At 41.8% G+C, this 18640-nt stretch overlaps 3 protein-coding genes across 4 annotated transcripts in view; 1 reads left to right on the top strand and 2 right to left on the bottom strand.

Moving 5' to 3' along the window:
- The window catches only part of znf638 (zinc finger protein 638), a 39979-nt gene extending 32953 nt beyond the window's left edge, over nt 1-7026 (bottom strand). Inside the window, exon 1 of the mRNA XM_029526915.1 lies at nt 6252-7026. Within this exon, the coding sequence (XP_029382775.1) occupies nt 6252-6388 (137 nt within the window). The 5' untranslated portion in view covers nt 6389-7026. The remainder of the gene's footprint in view (nt 1-6251) is intronic.
- Nucleotides 7027-7762: 736 nt separating this feature from the next.
- On the bottom strand, nt 7763-13024 carry LOC115058819 (type I phosphatidylinositol 4,5-bisphosphate 4-phosphatase-A-like). Its single transcript, XM_029526351.1, has 7 exons — nt 12713-13024; nt 10845-11026; nt 10281-10387; nt 9864-9975; nt 9707-9759; nt 9520-9610; nt 7763-9374 (listed from the first exon to the last, which is right to left on the bottom strand). Exons 1-7 carry the CDS (start codon nt 12813-12815, stop codon nt 9231-9233), a joined length of 792 nt encoding a protein of 263 aa, XP_029382211.1. The 5' UTR covers nt 12816-13024; the 3' UTR covers nt 7763-9230.
- Nucleotides 13025-13917: 893 nt separating this feature from the next.
- On the top strand, nt 13918-17361 carry LOC115059114 (uncharacterized). 2 transcript variants are annotated; one of them, XM_029526711.1, is made up of 11 exons: nt 13918-14097; nt 14221-14405; nt 14500-14637; nt 14944-15082; nt 15261-15438; nt 15576-15717; nt 16086-16229; nt 16333-16385; nt 16539-16577; nt 16683-16756; nt 16965-17361. In XM_029526711.1, the coding sequence occupies exons 1-11, from the start codon at nt 13984-13986 to the stop codon at nt 16974-16976; spliced, it is 1218 nt and encodes a 405-aa protein (XP_029382571.1). In that variant the 5' UTR covers nt 13918-13983; the 3' UTR covers nt 16977-17361. The 2 variants fall into 2 exon arrangements, with proteins under 2 accessions (XP_029382571.1, XP_029382570.1); XM_029526710.1 differs by lacking the exon at nt 16965-17361 and having other exon boundaries at nt 16683-16953.
- Nucleotides 17362-18640: the final 1279 nt, after the last annotated feature.

Raw genomic sequence — 18640 nt, 5'->3', positions numbered from 1 at the left:
GAAGTCACACATTTCCTGTCTATTGACACCTACAGAGCCTGGAAACAGTAAGAACAGTAACACAACTCAGTCTTTATGTCAAAAACACAATGGCACATGTAAAATCAGCTCCTGATTCATTTCGACTCTCTGTGCCTTTCATATATTTTATATTTTATATATTAATATGACATAATATTAACAACAATATTGATATTGACGAGCATGCGCGAGCTCCTCAAAGTTTGTGTGCCAAAATTGATGAAAAAAATTAAATCCCGTTAAAGTTCGGTAACTCACCTGCCGTTAACCGGTCAGCTGCCATCTTCCGCCCAACTGTTAGTGGGGAAGGTTTAGGCTTCCGGTTTGGTTTCAGAGTAAGAGTACGGAATTTCAGAATAAAAGCGTCAACTTTAAAAAGGAAACGAGTCAAATTTTGGTGTTAAGTGTTAAAAAAAAACTCTTATCCACAAATTTATTAGTATTAATAATAATAATTAACAACAATAATAAATAATAGCTAAGGAGATAATTTGTGTAATTTCTCTGCTTGTTTTAATTCATTTGTTGCCACACAGTGGCACTCTTCTCACACCAACACAGTCCAGAACTTACAATTTTTTTCCCACATAAACAAATGAAACACTGCAATAAAAGATGTAATTGTGTTAATGTTAAATGTAATTTGCATCCATTGATAAGCAAATAAAAAGAGGATATATCAGAATCAGCAATCCGTTATTGATCCTCAGAGGAAGTGCGGTGTGTTACAGGTGCTCCAGAAAAGAATTCAAAATACATGTCTATACTATAGTGTAGATAGAAAGTAAAAATAAAAAATAAAATATATGAAATGTAGATATGCAGTAAAGACTAAGTGGCAAAATCTAAATAGAAATAGTGCAGTTTATATAGATATGACTACAGATGATGCAGCGATTTAAAAACTTAAAAATCACAGTCATTTGATATGTTGTTATCATTAAAATATCAGAAGGCAGCATACAGGAGGTTTCTCTGTTTACAGAAATATTAAGATTTAAGAAAAATGTGTATTGGTTTTGTTTGAGAAAGCAAAAAACAGTCCTTTTACACACAATAGATATAAATAATGTGACGTTTTATTCGTATTCATCTGGGATTTCAGTAATCCGCTCAGTGAAGCATGAACCTCTTTTCTGATTTATGCATTCATTTATTCGATATAGAGTTACATGAGCCCCAAAAAGAAGGCGATAAACCCGCTTCCTGCTAATAAAAACATTTATTGAGTTAGGAGTTGTGTGGCAGCAGGACAACACCAGCAGATGCAGATGACACTCAGAGCCTGAGGTGTTTGATAAGGAACGGCTGCTGACTCTGCAGATTGTTGAATCAACAGTTTATTGAACAGTGATGATGAATATTTTCATTAAAGGATCATTCTCTGATGGGTATTGTAGCAAATTACTAATATATCCCCTTTATCCCCTCCCCCGGACCACAGGGCTTAACACCTGACCACAGCACAACAGCTGACTGGCACCACCGCCTGAGTGTGTGTTTCTGTTTGTGTGCATGTCGGAGTGTGTGTCTGTGTGTGTCTGAAAGGGGAGGTAGAGCCAAAAGAAGTTCGGTTTTATTTTCGGCTGTCATCGCTATCCTGACGGAGGCCTGGTCTCATGGCGGTGACCTCACCGTGGTGTGCACACACGGAAACACACACACACATATGTGGCATATGTGGAGTGTTCAGACATAAAGGGGACACATTTGTTTGGTTTGTTAACTTGACTTTAACTTCCAAAATTCAGTGCAATCTCCAGTTATCTTTGGCCACCTCGGATTTCTGTCGCTGGTGTTATTTTAGCTGTGGCCAATGTTGTCGAGTCATAACTCTGCTCTGCCAGTTTGACTCAAATTACTGAAAGTCAAGTTCAAGTCCAAGTCCAAGTTCTTTATATCTGTATCTGGATTAGACTTTATGCTTCCTTAAGAAGGAAGCTACTCTGAGGCCACAGCGCACCGGCCATATGTGAAAAACAACAAGAATCTGTGAGGCAACAGAAACTCTGCGAGCAGCAGCTACTGTGGTTTGTGATCCCGTTACAGCGGCTGTCATCATTCACTCTTTTCCTCCTTCCCAACAGCACGCAGGCAAGCAGAGATGGAGCCGCATCAGCTTGTTGTAGATGTTCAACCAAAACCCCCTTTGGCAGGATGTGACTGTCTGCTAAAGAGCAGGATGACGAGGGCTCTGCATTCCTCAGAATCTCAAAGTAATTAAAGTAATTAAAGTTTCAGGACTCAATAATCAGTTCTCAACAGACAGACAGATTCAGCTTTTATTGCTCAGAATTCTAATTAAAGTTATATTTTACGCCGTAGGAAGCTGAGGTGACGTTAATCTGAAGGTTGGAGGATTAGTGGCCGCTGATGGAAGGACCTCAGATTTGTCATCGAGGGGTAAAAACCTGAATTATCACCCCTTTTAGCTGCCATCGCTCACTCAACACACCCCCCCCCTCGATGTTTTGACAGGCACTTCCCAGGTCATGTGACCCGGGTGCGTGGTTACCACAGAGGGTCATGGGGGGGTCCCAGTGTCCTCCCCGACACGCCCAGCAACACAGCACACCCTGCTGACACATGCTCTTCATTCTCCGGCTGTTTGCTGCACTGTGATACGTCTGATGGATGGTTTGAAGGAGGACACGAGGAGGCTGATACGGTTTAAATTACTTCTTCATGAGCATCTGTTTTATTTTGTTTCAGGGGCGTTTCAGTCAGTAAATTTACATTGAAGTTATAAATTTGTCAATTTCGTGCACTAAATTTGTCTTTGGGAAGCTGTAATGTAAACAAAATCTACTGAAGTTGAAACTGGAGTTGAAATCCTAAAAAAGGAAACAGACGAGATAGTAATATGTTACACATGTCTGAATCTGCCCCCCTGAGGGGCAGCTAATACAGGCTCTAATAAACATTGATGAAAATAAATCAGCACCGGCTCAAACCGAGAGCTGCCTTCACTGACAGGGTTTGGACATCTGCTGTGTGTCTGTGTGTGGAAATGACACGCAAATTTGCCCTTGAGCTTTGTGTGCTGAGATGTAATAAAATATTTATAGGTGACATATTTAAATTTTATGTATGCTGTATCTGCACATACTGAACGTTATTCATTTTTATAGATGGACTCAAATTTAGAGTCACGTCTCTGTAAACAGCTAATGACTGTGGAGGTGGATTTTGTCGGTCCAGTCTGAGCTGCTGTCCATACAGACAATAAAAGTTCTCTTCCCGAACTTTGTGATGCCCACCTGGGCCCACCATCCATCCTCACATGGTTCAGTTTCTCTGAGCGTTTAAGCTTAAAATCTACTGTATCTCTATTGGATGGCTGGAAAACATAGTCGTCTCCTTTCAAATGCCACAAGTGTGAGATTTGAGACCGGCAGATGAAATTTTTCCTCTCTGACCTCACAGGAAGGTTGAAAATGATAGCCACACCACATCGTGTAGATCGGTGTGAGTACAAATGTGCGTCCAGTTCGAGTTACATCATCACACCGAAGATTCACGTAGAGTTTTCATCACCATGGAGGCATGTGACCGAGCCGGCTTCAAGACTGCTGCTATTTTAGTAGACTGGATGAACATGGCTGCAGTCAAAGAAAGAAATACAGAAATACGAGGGATGATCTTATTTATAGGAAACTGGTGAAACTTAACATGGACTCAATTCTCGGATGATGATATTAGATGTTACCAAATCTGGGCTTTCCTTTTTAGAAGATTCCTGGAAGTAAACATGAACATAACTGAATATAAAGATGTACATAAAAATATAAACCTCTAAATTATAACTTCTGATGATTCCATCTTGGCCAACAGAAACTCAGCCTTTACTCCTTCTTCATTTTTCTGTCCCACTCCCAGTTGATCGGTCCTGTCCTGACGTCCCGTCACAGTTATCACAGTTAATAAGCTGACTCTGATTCAGATGGCTGGACTGGCTGCACAAATGGATGAACTAATGGAGCTCAACACAAAGTGACTTTACTGTCAGCTAAAATTCTGAGGAGACTCAGGAGACTCTAAGTCCACCTGAATCTGATGCTTTGTTATTGTTCTATTTCTGCTCTGCAACAATAAAAATTAGCCATAAAATGCTTCTTTCTTTGCTCACAAGACAAGACAAGAACAACTGAGGGTTTTATTTCCCAAAAGCCTCTAAAAACCACAATGATCCCAAAACCTGTCGAAGAAATCCACTAAAATGATTGTACAAAATCCATAAGAGGCCATGATGTACTCTCCAAATGACATTTAACACAAAAGCACATCCACTGACTTCAACTGCTGCTCAAGGGAAAGACAAAGAATCAGCACAATGATTGAGAATCATCTTTTGGAGACTGTGAAGGCCAAAAGTCTAAATTCCAGATAATAGTTATTGATATGTTTCATTCTGGGCCCAATCTTTGGACAGACTGACCGATGAACTGCTCACATCCAGCCATCAGCTGACTGTTATTGTCTCCATGTTGTTTTTCTGTTGATGAACCAAACAGACAAACAGCCAGCCGACCCCGAAGCAGATGGCGACATCACAGGGGGTCTGAGGTGTGCTGCTAAACTTAAAGCATGGAAACCAGTAAAACCGGAGGAAGATCGCCCGGAACGCCGTGTTAAAGTGTTAACGGTCAACAGGTGCTGAAGACATCAGATCGGGACACTCATGAACACGGGTGTGAACTTAAAGAGCGTGCATTCATTCTGGAAGAAGAGACGAGTGAAAAAGGGAAACTTCAGGCCTTTGAAAAATCCATCTGAGTCACAGTGACAGCCGCTCAGTGCCAGAGACCAGAACGTTGGTGCACCTATTTTCTGCCGCCACCTAAAAACAACCATTGACTCGTCTTCTCCATCTATTTCAGACCCTCGGCTGGAGGAAATGTACTTTCATCAGAAAAAGTGGAGTGTTTCAAACCTGATGATAAAAAACATTTTCTTTACACTCTCTCATCCCAGAATGAGAGCCCCATAATGGCCGCCAGGCACGAGGCAGCCAACACACCCACAGAGATAAACACCTCCCCGGCGTCGCAGCTGTTTGGACATAACTATTAAAAGCTTTTTTCAGTGATTAATAGTTTACAATCACATGACCTCTCCGTTCCCACCGCGCTCTGGTCTGCTCTGAATCTGGAAAACAAATTACTGATGCCGACCTGAAAGGACTGTGACATGATTTTCCAACTTTAGTGACGGAAGGGAGGATTGCTGCAGTCGAGGGTGAATGTGTGGAAATGGTGATCGAAACGTGAAGAAAGTGAATGAAATGACAGCTGACGATTAAAAACAAATCCACTGTGGTTTGACCTCCGAGACAATGAAGACTAAAGGTTAAACAAACAGCAGCTGCCGCGGTGACAGTGAAGGCATCGCAGGATGCTGAAGCTAGTTGGCTCATCGTGAATTTGTTGGATTCATGACGAGGATTTGTGTGGAAACATTTCAAATGACTTCCTGATTGTCAAGAAATGACAAAACAACAAGACAGCAACAGTTAGCGCGAAGAAAACGTTGGTTTTGTTGAATGTTTGAAGCCCAGCATGACTCCACTGTCGACCACCATGTGAAGAGCTGCTGTGGTTTTATTTAGACCTGCTCCGCTCTTGGACATCCACCTTTCCTGGTTTGGATCGCAGATACCTGCAGCGTATCTCCGGAAACTCGATTCCTGCTGAGCAGCACATGAGGTGGCGCTTTGTGTGTGCAGTATGTGTGATATACACAGCTGAAGAAAACTGTTATACCCTCAGACGCCAACATATAGATCCACAGCTCTCTCACATACAGTTGTCCTCCTTTTTTAGCCTTCGGGTCAGCGGGGGTACCCGGGTTAATACTCGGGGGGCTATTTCACATGTGCTAATTGCCCCATAGGCAGCTCTGATCATGCAGGAATGCAGCTGCTGCAGATTGAAATCACCATTCTTTCTACCACATTCCTACCATGAAAATGTTTCTGTTGATCTTGCTGGTGCTAATGGACATTTAATGAAATGTGTGTGATGATAATTTGTTTCAGAGGCAGGAAAATGATTGGGCAGCTTAGAGAGGACACACTGAAGCTGTTTCAACACGACGAGAAACTTAATTTATGTTTTACCTGATTTTAGGACACAGAACTTCTGTTCCTGCTCTGTAGGTTGAATTTTAGCCACCAAATATTTATGAACCTCCTGTTCCAACAGCCGTGGGTGCATCATTCTCGTGCTCACCTGCGTGTGCGCTCGTTAACGCTGACGTTGTTTGGAAAATGTTTGTTGCCTTCACCTGCAGACGAGTTGCAGGTTCTGCTTTTGGAGCCAGCTGAGCCTCGTCGCTGAAACCTTCGGGCCTTTTTCTCCTCCAACATGGCTGCACATGCACACAGTCACAGCTACTTCTGAGTGAGTCCTGTTTTTCCTAAGCGTCCAAACTCAAAGGCAAATCAGGAAATGTTTGGTATTTAAACGAAGACGTTTCCTTTAGCCAAAAGTAAATCCAGAAGAGTTCCCACGATCTACAAAAATGTTTGAAAAAGAAGGCACAAACTGATAATAAAAGATAATTTCACAACCAGATCAAAAATCCAAAACACAGAACGGAAACAGGAACGTTCCCCGGCTGTCTCAGTCCTTTCCGTGTTCCTGTGTTCAGGAATTTCTTCCTCAACTCGAACATTTCAGATTTCTGAGGGCTCAAGAGATTAGTGGATCAGTGAGATCTGAACCACAAGAGACTGAAAGCAAATGAGGAGGAACGCCGCACTGCTCTTCCCCCTGAGGCAACAGCTGGAGAGGGAGAGCGAGCTAGAGAGGGACAGGGATAGGGGGAGAGAGAGAGTGAGAGAGCAGAAGGGGGGATAAGATAACCTCCTGTTCTACGTTCAGATAAAAACTGGAAGGGCCCGAAGTTTGTGGGAAATGTTCAAACACAAACAGGTTCTCTGACCTTTGACGGCTGTGAAGGGCCTGGGGCCTCCAAAGACATCATGTTTGGGTTCATTGGTGACTCTAATCTGTCCGTCTGTCTGTCTCTGTGATGGACTGGACACCTGGCCGTTTATCTGAATATTCAGTGCTGAAGAAAACAGCAATCACGGTGAGTTTGAGTATTTATCGAAGGCTTCAGCTCTTCAGACAGGTAGGTGGATCTTCGTCAACACTGAAGGAAGAGTTAACGACGATTCTTGGATTTAATGGAGCAAACCAAAGCTGGCTCATTGACTCTAAAAGGCTCTAAACACAGACACTTTGTCCAAACAAAACAAGTCGAGCAGTGTCGAGGGGTGACGTCGACCCGCTGTGACACACGTACAATCAGCACCGCTGACGGCAGGACACGGTGTGTTCTTTCACTGTGAAATGAGAATGTCCGTCCTGCAGGAAGCAAATGACAAAATTAAAAGTATGTTCCGATAAAGACGCAGTCCGTTCTGCACGAGCTGTGAACAGAGAGGCTGCAGCTCCCTCTGGCTGGGTGTGCCGAAATGATGAAAAGGTACCAACACAACCAGCTCAGCTGAATTGGCACATTCTCCATCAAAATGAAGCTCGCGGTGAGGAGAATCAAGGTCACACTGTCACACAAGATCTGTCAGATGGAAGAAGGGTTGAGCGAGACGACACACACCGGATCAGAACAGGCAGCTGAAGTCTGAGGTGCTCTGACGTTCAGCTCCTGAACGCTTCCTGTAAAGTCACATTAAATAATAACAACAGAAAATAAGACACACTTAGAGTCAGAGGACATTGTTAAAAGTATTATTTGTTCCACAATATACAAATAAACAAAACTATCCATCCACTGGAATAACATTGACAAAAACACACAGCAGTAGTACGTCAGTACAATGTAGTGCAACATGTTTCACAGTCAATGATTAATTACATGAATCAGCCACAGCCCCAAATGATCAACATCCACTGGATATATTTATTTACAGACAGAGAAAGAGACGCTAACGGGTCTGACTTTAATTTGATTCAGACGTGACTCATCAGAGTTCAATAGAGTGGATAAATAAATACTTCATTTCCAGTGTGTGACTCAGACTGGAGGAAAGAGAAAGTGTGAGAATCTTTTACAGTAAATCAGATGATGCCTGTCTGTTCCCTGTGGGACTCCTTCTTTATATTACCATTATTATTATTATTATTATTATTATTATTATATTATGTGACTGTTACCTGGTCTCATCATCACAGTGGATCCCTTCTAAACACATTTAAATCAAATAAATCAGAATCATTTGTCAGCTACCTTTAATGTTTTAATGAAAAATGCCCCAAAACAAAAATGCTATTAAAACAATATGTGCACTTTGACTTGATGCAGTTATTGAAATATGTTGAAAAGGAAAACAATTTCCTTTGTCCTTCATCGCTGTTGATTCTCAGATATTTGTTCCCTCAGTTACACGATCTGTTCTCAGATCTGGGTTTCCTTTTGACCTGAAACTGATCCATTTGTTGTCTCCTATTTGAGTTTTAATGGCTAAAGTGTCAATTAAAGGAATGATTTTATTTTGAAAAAGGAAAATGTTTCTGTTTTTTTTTTTGACAGTTCATTTACAGGCTGAATAACAATAAACTCCAGTTTCTCCCCTTCAACATTTTGAGATTTGAAATGATTGTTTTTCATCATTTCGTTAGCACGTGGCTGATAAATAAATCTGCTTTCTGTGTAATTTCATTAGTCTGTTTTCGTTTCACTCCACTGCGGTGCAGATGTCATTTGAGGGTCATTCAATTAATTTTCTTTTGATTTGGAGCCACAGAGATGACAAAAATTCAGTGACTTCAGTGATGTTTGTGGGAAAATAACAACTTCAATAAAAACATAGCAGCACCAAGATTTCAAACAACAAACTGCTTTTCCACGACAGAAGATTATGTACATTTCTCTTTTGTTTTTTGTTCCATCCATCCAGCCAGCCTGACTAATGCCTAAAAACAATCCTCACTTTCTGATGCTAAATAGAAGTTAAGTGTTTCACAGGCAGCTCATAAATATACATCCTGTGGTTAGTGGAACAGAAACTTTTGTCTGCATAAAATCTGATTGGGCTTGAATGTGGAATATTTGTAGAATGTTTAGAACTTCACTTCTTATTTCTTCTCATCTCCATCACAACAAAAGGCCTCATTCAGTGCAGTTTATCACCTGTGCTCCCTCCCTCTCCCCTTCCTTCCTTCCTCCCTTCCTCCCTTCCTCTACGTGATGTTGGATATGGGGTCGCTGATTTTCAGACACCTCCAGTAGATGGTTCGGATCATGGCGAAGAGGGCGAGCAGGATGAGCAGGGCCCATGACACATAGATCCCTTTGGACTGCTGGGCGGGCTTCCATGTGCCGACCTGATCACAGAAACACATTTTTGAAGCTGTGTATCTGTCCATCTATCTGAGATGACAGGAATGTGTCTGTGTCCAACATCAGCAGCACATTAACTGACAGTAACTGTTACTGCTCAGATGTTTCCTCTCACACACAGAAACTCACCAGAAGTCCTGCAGTGGAGGCAGCGAAGACTATGAACAGCAGGAAACACAGCAGACTCCTCCTCCGGGGGTATCGGCGGCCAATCGAGGACCTGGACATCGAAGTCAGAAACAATAATCATTCAATCATCAGGAGAAAAACTGGAGGTTGGTTTGTTTTTTTTTTTACCTCTCATACAGACACTTACACCTTTCGACAGTGTGGACATCGAGCCAACGTCCGGTCTGAAAACTCGGTCCACTGAGAGACAAACAGAGACAGACAGAGAACAAAGAATCAAACGACTGTACTAATAAATACAGAGGTGACTCTGCACTGTCACTTCTACTGTGTGTTCGTCCTACCAGGAATGTATTGGAACAGTGTCCACAGATGACCCTGATGCCAACTGGCTGACTCTGCGGTTCTGGACTGTCCCTCCCGATGTGAACTGGACCAAGGTTGATGATGCGTTTACTGATGGGGGAAAAAAATACTTTGTTGACTTTGCAGTAACTCAGTCTCAGCATCTTGTGATGGTAGTCACACTCATGTAGAACCTAGACTTCTGCTCTCTGTGTGTTATTTTAAAACCAGCAGCCACCACAGGAAGAAGAATATAATGGTTTTAAAGTGCTGACCAGATAAAGAAGCTTTGATTTCAGCTGTGACTGTTTTCCTGAGTGACTTGTGGATGAACTTCCTCCTCTGCACAGACGGAGCAGACTTGAACAAGCCAAAGCTGAGGTGGGTGAAAAATAATCCCTCCCTGTTTGACTCACCAGTAGGGTCTTGGACAAGCGATCCTCTGCGACGTGACTTTGCAGATCAGCAGACAGTTGCATGGACAGCGGACGTACTTCTTTCCAACTGGAGCGTTTTTAATTGGCTGGAACGACACAAAGGGAGAAAACGGTATAAGACAAAACAAAAACAAAACAACACTTCCCCACTTTCTGATTTCAGTTCTGGTCTCATCAGCAGAAACTCTGCACATCTTCTCCAATGAGGCGTCAGCCAAACTTACTCAGAGAATATGTGACACTGCTCCATCTGGACAGTGAGACCTGCATTATTATGTATTTTTGGAATACAGATGTTCTCAAAACTTGAGAAAGAAATTTCAGTGAGGAAGTACTATAAAGTATGATCAGAAATGTATGACATCAAAATCAAGTAAAATATTTCCAAAAAGTGAAAAATTGAAATATGTACAGGATGAAATGTGCAAAGCGGCCCTGCAGGTGTACAGGTCCTGACGCCTGCTCTGCAGCTCAGATGGTGATGGCTAGACTCAGCTACGGAAGTAAACTGAAGACAACTCATCTTGTTAGCGTCTGACTCACTGTAGCTTCGTTGCAGATGCTGCACTTCACCACATGCTGGTGCGTCTTGCCTTCCACCGATATGGCGCTCTGACAGACCCGGCAGCTGATGACAGGAGCGCTGCTGCTGTCCGGGCTGCCCTGCGGTGAGTACGGAGGAGGAGGATCACCCACCGCCGCCAAGCTAGGGAATGGTGCTAAATCTGGAGAGAGGAATGTCCAAAGGAAGAAGTTTAGATACTCGAGAGAAACGCTCCCAGAGACTTCATACAATCTGACGTCTTCACTTCACTTTTCATATCAGGACACGGTCTGTGATGTGAACACAAGCAGCTGAACGAGATCGTGGCAAAAACAAAAAATAATAAAACTGCCAAAAATAGCAGTAAATTAGGAGCCAATTAACTGAACAAATGCAATGAAACAAAATGGCCTGAGACAAACAGGTTGGCTTGAAATCTGCTAACTTCAAACAAAAACAAACCTGATTGGAATGTTGTTCTAGCTATCAATTGCTAAACTAATCACAGAGCGGGATGTGTCAGGATTCATGCCTATCAAAACACTCAGTGGGCACACAAACAAAAAGTTAGTGTTACAGCAGTGATCATGCTGATGCAGTGATTGAAGCAGGATGTTCTTCTTTGTCCCCAAAACAAAGAGGACTCCCCATCCTCCATGCTGTAACTGCACCAAAGGGCCTGTTACAGTTTATATCCTGCAGCGTATTAAATAACATGTGAGGGAATCAGTGAAACATTAACTCATCTTCGTATTGTTTTTACACTGACTCATTTATTGCCCATAAACCCAGACGGCAAACTTTATCAAGTGTTGTATTGTACAAAAGGGAGGAAAGGAGTGTGAAAGTAAAGATAATATATGGACGAAATGGCAAAGGAAATATAAACTTCAAGTAATGCCCCGATCTTATCAATCCATCATTATTTATTATGTTTAGTTTTTCTAAAGTCAAGGAAATTGTGAAAAAATATTCTTAGAACAAAAATGTTTGAAGATGTTTTTTAAATATCTTTAACAATGAAATATTGAATATTTGAAAATATTTATTTCATAACAGAAAACCAAAATAAAATGAGAAACATTGATCTGATGTGGACAAGACAAGCAACTGTTTGATCATTTCCACTATGTGACATCAGATTTAATCATCTTGTGATGGTAAATTTCAGTGTTTTTCAGGATTTGGACTTCGTATTTGTTTCAGTTGTCTGGCATTTCAGAGATAAATGGAACCAATAATCAATAACTTTAATGGATTGTCTTGTTGGTAGTTTTACATTTGTCTGTTATTAGTTTAATAGTGTTGTACCATTTCTTTTGTCTTCACTGAACACTTATTAAAAAAATAAAGCGTTTTTAATCATTAGTCATTTATTGTTGTGACAATTATTAAGTCGACGTTGACACAAAGATAAATTGAAGCATCTCAGCTTGAAAAACAGGATACAGAATGATTTTTTTGTTGTTGATTTCAGATTTAACACGGACAGAGAAATGTTGTGTTTCAGCAAACAGCTAAAGCTGATCACAAATCAATGAAACGACCTGAAAATCCACACAAATGTTGAACAAAAGGGGTTTTACCTCTGCTGTGTGGAGATGGCTGTCACTACGTGATGAAACCGTAAAATTGATGATTAAATGGTAGTAAAATGTGATTAAAGTGAATCCTGGAAAATCAAAGGACATTAAATCTATTATTGACAGCTAGCTTTAGCCGGCGTTAGCTTGTTAGCTCGCAAGCTGAACCCATCGTGAGCTGCCGTCTGTTTACAAACAGATTTACCGATAAACAGGTTGGATTTGTGGCTCACAAACACGCCGCTGTGTGTGTAATAGTCGTGGTAACCGTACAGCTGACATACTCTGCGGTTTAGACGGATATCCGACCGAGTTTCCACCGGGAGAGAAGCCGTTGGTCCCGTCGTGCTGCTCGGACAGAAGCGGCGACCGTTCCCCGTCTGCCATCGCTCCCTCCGGGCCTCAGCCTTCCACACCGCCGCCTCCCCTCCCGGGAAGAGTCCGTGAGTGATTCCTTGGAGAGTTGCTGAGCAGATATGGAGCTCGGAGTCCGTGTGAGGCTCACATGACACGGCGAGAAACAACAAAACAGCAAAACAACACAAAACAGCGAACCCGGAAACGGAGCGGAGAAAACATCTGTCACGTGACTGTGGTCCGAGTCACGGCGACCCGTGATTGATAGCGTGTTAGCCCAATGAGCGCGCGCGGTGAGAGTGGGCGGGTCCGCTGACGTCATCGGAGGGTTTGACAGTGCGGGCCGTGGTTGAATAATCGAACAAGGACGATCATCTGTTTATTATGAAGACTTTAATTCAGTCATAAGTAAATCTGATTATTTAAAACGAAATGAAGAACTCCTCTGCTCTGTCCCAACGCAAAGGATCCATTGATTGTTGATAAAAGTGTAACTCTATATGTGACCATCAGGGGTCAACTCCACTCATCAGATTGTATTGAAGTCTATGGGAAAATGTCCCTCCTCCTCCCTGATTTATCAGCTCAGTAAACGTTTTCCTGATGAGTTTATGGTCTCAGTTTAATGTTCATTTTCAATGATGTTGCATTTAGAGGGAAACAGATCAGAAACCAGGGGAGGGATTAGGGGGGCTCACTCCTTCACTGAAGCACCTTCTCTTTCAATTATGGTTTCTTCATGTTCACAGAAAACCCCACAAAACAACAAAAATATGGCTGACAACTAAATTACAAAGTTGAGCAGCAGCAGCAGCTCACAAAAGTCACGTTGGTTTGATAAACCCAGGTGGGAACTATTTTCAGACATCAAGTGATTCCTTGTTCATAGTTTAGAAAACAAACACATCCAACATCTTATCTTGTTTGTGCAGGTAAATTCTGTGGTGGTGAGAGTCATCCTGAACAGGTTTACAGTCCGTCACATGGCTGATGTTTAAAACCAAACAACCTAAAGTGCAGGGAGTGAAAAGTCCCCCCTAAGTCAACCTTTGTTCATTTGGATCACAATCTAATGTCAACATTTCCTGGTTTGATTTCATGTTATAAAGCCTTTCACTGTGGAGGGTGTGAGTGGAGGCTGTCTTTATAAGGACTTTGGTAATCTTCAGTGTTCTGTAGATACATTTGGTCATTCACTATGTCGCTCTCCTTGCTGCTGCTGTTGATGGTTGGCAGCTCCCAGGCTAGTCATTTCCTCGGGACGGTGATAACCTACTACCCAAAAGACACCTTCACAAATGGATCTGTCCAGGTATGTACAGTTTGTTTCCAAACCGCCGTTGGAAAGTTTAAATGAAAGGAGCTTTAGAGGAAATTCAAACATTTAATATATTGATAGTATTAAAGCAAATACATCTCCACTGTGATTCTGCAGGTGGTGCTTCGCTATAAGACGAACTTCAAAAGTTGTGAAACTTTAAGTTGGGCATGTCTCAGTGGTGTTTGTGGGAATGAGAGTTCAGTGCTGAATACTGTCGTCACCGAGAGCAGTGGAGAGTGGTGCCAACAAGAAGGAAAGTCGACTCGACTGGTTCCAACCAACGCTCCGTTTCAGCTTCAGTGAGTACAAAACAACCACATATTCTAAAATCCATCCGTCTGTTATGGTGAAGACAAACTAAATCTGAACATTTCCTTTGACCTGAAATCACAGCTTGGACGGTGGGAACTGGATAGGAAATATCCAAAATGTCACAGGATGGAAAGCTGTGATTCTGGTTGAACTGAGGAACCGGTCGGACACCGGCAAAGCCAACACGTCTCCCCAGACGACCATCCTGCCTCTACTGAGGTACAGACCTCCTCCCTGCTGGTGTTACTTTCCTGTTTTGAAAACATACACTGGAAGTTGGCATTCAGCTGTGGTCTGGTCTTACTGCTTTGTTTGTCAGAGGCCTTTTTAAATTAAATAGAATTAGTTCAGCGAAGGACAAATTTGGAAGGTTTCTTTCATACACCACTGTGTCATCCTGTGTGGATGGTGTGTGTATTTAAATATGGGAAAGTTGTATGTTTACATAGAAGAGGTCAACATTTTCATAATGAAGGAAGTCACACAACAGCAAAATAGAGATTTCTGGATCTGTGTTTCTCTCAGAGTTCCTTCAAACTGTTTGAGATATTTCAACCTGCTGGCATTTGACCCTGATGGAGATGAAGTTGTATGCAGACATGCCAATGCTGTCAATAATGAGTGTAAAATGTGCACTGCACCATCTGTCCTCAGTCTCTCATCAGTGAGTAACCATCATCAGTGTCATGCAATAGACAGATCAATAGTTTGTGTTGTACCAGAGTCAATATATTTCTATACACAGAAATGCAGCAGCTTTATATCCCAGATCTTATTCCAAATAAAGATACCATCTTGCATTTCATTATCTTCTGACACTCTTTCATTTAACCCTCTTCCAGTCCTGTTCCCTGTCATTCAGTCCGACCAGCAGCAGTGATGAAGGTTCGTATGCTGTCCAGCTGATGATGGAGGACTTTCCACGACAGACTATCAGCCTGACTCAAACAGACGGTTCGCAGGTTCAGAGAAGTGATTCTGACTCCATCAGCAAAATACCTATCCAGTTTGTTTTCAGAGGTAAGAGTTCATGTTTTCTATGAATGGATATTAATTAAAGTGAGAAATGCAAGATGAAGCTGCACACCAACCCTTTGTGCTTTCACAGCATTACTTGATGGTTGAACAGCTCAGAGATCTTTGCTTTATTGTTCCAGTGGATTCTGCAGTCCCGTCCTGCACGGAGGGACTCTATCTGCCCAGGTTCCTTCCTCCGACCCCGGCCAACAGAGAACAACTGTCCACCCAAGTCAACCAGCCCCTGGAAATCAGCATCAAAGCAGAAGCTAGTGTGTCCAGGTAAGTCAAAGGAACACGAGGTTAATAGGATCCAAAGGGAATGGGAATGATGCACCATGAAACCTTCTGAAACGTTCAGCAGCAGGCTGTGTTTAAACTCCTGAGTAGATTCAAAGCCAAAAGATTACATGAAAAACATCCTACAATGTTTTGGGCTTCAACTTGTGTTACTGCCATCTTGTTTTTTCCGCAGCTCTGGTTGTTAGTTATTACGCTGACTCACCAAAGTCAACAAGGCAACAAACTGAAAATGAAGTCTGAGCTTCTGCAGCTTCCTGATAATTTTGCTAAGCAAATCACTTTATTTATGAGTAGGCAGGTTTTAGATAACTTTACCTGGACAAGTCTGTTCTTTGTTTGTGCTGAAGCATCTCTGAGCTGCTGTTCAGCGGTCCGTACAACACAGACCAGGAGACACTGGCAGCAGGAGACTACGTCCTGAGGTGGACGCCGTCTGAAGATGAAGTTGGAGAAAGTCATCCTATCTGCTTCGTTGTTCAGGCAAATCTGAGGCAAGTCAACCTTTTGTCCCCTGAATAAGATGGAGGTTAAAACATCCAAAAGTAATTTCATCACAATTTAATGACAAAGCTCCTGATTGTTTTGTTCACACAGTTCCATGAAGTATCAGTCAGAGCTTCGATGTGTCATTGTGACTGTTACACCTGGTGAGTCGACTCGTTTTTGTTTTTCATTTTTCACATTTTATTTCTTCTAACGCTGATGTGTGATCAATCTTTTATTTTTACACTTATGTACCTTCTTAACTACAACCACACCAATGACAACTACACCAACAACCACATTACCACCCGTCACAGACACAACAGCCTCCCCATCTCCTGTTACCAACAGTCAGAGTGAGTACGATAGTTGTGATAAACAGAATCTGATCTGGAAACTGATCCTCAGTTTGAGTTCAGATCTCTGAGCTGTAATATGAGACTGAGTCACTTTGTTTGTAGTTTTTCTGAAAATGAGGATCAAATCTGCAGTTGTGTTATCTGAAGAAGTCATGAGGAACACCGTCCTACAACAGGTGAGTTTCCTCTGATCTGATATTGTTATCTTAGCAGATAACTGCACCATTAGGGACTTTCTAAAGACACGTGGATAAAAAATATGAGGATTAAATGTCTCCTAATAATATCTGGACGGTCAAGAAGCATGTAACTTTTGTAACAGAGTCTTTGTTGATTCTGACCTTTTCTACATCATATCTCAGCAGTTGTCATTTCCTTTTCCAGATCACGGATTAATTCGTGAAACGAGGGCTCCCAGGAAATTTCACTCTGCGCCTCATCAACTTCAATCCTACAACCACAGAGTGAAAGTTTACTGATCTTCACATTTAATCTCCTTTCTGTTGGACTCATTTGGGAACCTTTTCTGTATAAAACGGTCATTTCATCTTAAAATGAATAATAAATAAATCCAGTGTGTGGACTTTTGTTCCTCAGTACCGGCTTTTCATGTTTGTGTCTCCTGCTCTCTTGTGGCCAAAAAGGTGGACGACACCAACACCAGTAATCCACTGAGGCAACACAAGCTTTAACCTCACAGCACACGTTTGACTCATCTATCCTTCATCAGCTTTTTTGTTGTTTGGTCAATGTACTGTCTCCACTTTCTTTTATGTTGCCACTCCTGATTTTGACGGTTCTCATTCACTTGTAAATGCAGCTGCCAAGAAGGAATTCTCTCTCCTAACTCCAGTTTGCTGAGGTGTTGCTTTCAGACAGGTGTCGCTGTAGGATGGATGAGTACAAGTTTAACAGTATACCCATTGGAAAAAAGTAGACTACACCACACTGTATCAGTCGTTTGCATGGTCTTATTTGACACACGCTTTGATCCAAAGTGATTTACAAGTGAAGAAGATTATTGGAGCTCCAGTTTGCAGTAAAGTTCCTGTGTATTAATTGAAAAACTGAGTTCATTATTTAACTGTAAAACTGTTATTCCTCAGTAAATACGCTTTTTTTAATTTTTATTTTCTGTTTTCATAATACAACCTGAAATTTCAACACGATGATAGTGGTACCTATTTATTTATTTCTTCAATACCTGCAAAAGCTGCAACTACTACAACAAATATAACAACTCTGTTTCTGTATTTGGAGCAGTTGTTGTCACTTTGTGTCCGTTGCTCATTCATGTCACAGTCTTGTCGCCTGAAGGGGGAGCAACACCCAACGGAAACAGACTGAAGCAACACAAAGTTTGAATCACAGCAAATAATTCCGTTGTCTCATTTACCCTTCACTAACTTTTTTGTGTATCTGCTGTTGAGAGCGAATGGAACAATCTAAAATTCATGAATGCTGTTCGGTCCAAAATGAAGAACTCCTCTGCTCTGTCCCAACACAAAGGATCCATTGATTGTTGATAAAACTGTAACTCTATATGTGACCATCAGGGGTCAACTCCACTCATCAGATTGTATTGAAATCTATGGGAAAATGTCCCTCCTCCTCCCTGATTTATCAGCTCAGTAAACGTTTTCCTGATGAGTTTATGGTCTCAGTTTAATGTTCATTTTCAATGATGTTGCATTTAGAGGGAAACAGATCAGAAACCAGGGGAGGGATTAGGGGGGCTCACTCCTTCACTGAAGCTCCTTCTCTTTCAATTATGGTTTCTTCATGTTCACAGAAAACCCCACAAAACAACAAAAATATGGCTGACAACTAAATTACAAAGTTGAGCAGCAGCAGCAGCTCACAAATGTGACGTTGGTTTGATAAACCCAGGTGGTAACTATTTTCAGACATCAAGTGATTCCTTGTTCATAGTTTAGAAAACAAACACATCCAACATCTTATCTTGTTTGTGCAGGTAAATTCTGTGGTGGTGAGAGTCATCCTGAACAGGTTTACAGTCCGTCACACGGCTGATGTTTAAAACCACACAACCTAAAGTG

Source organism: Echeneis naucrates, chromosome 18 (assembly GCF_900963305.1).
Source record: "Echeneis naucrates chromosome 18, fEcheNa1.1, whole genome shotgun sequence".
Taxonomy (NCBI): domain Eukaryota; kingdom Metazoa; phylum Chordata; class Actinopteri; order Carangiformes; family Echeneidae; genus Echeneis; species Echeneis naucrates.
The sequence above is the reverse complement of the archived record's forward strand: the minus strand, read 5'-3'. Positions and strand labels throughout refer to the sequence as shown.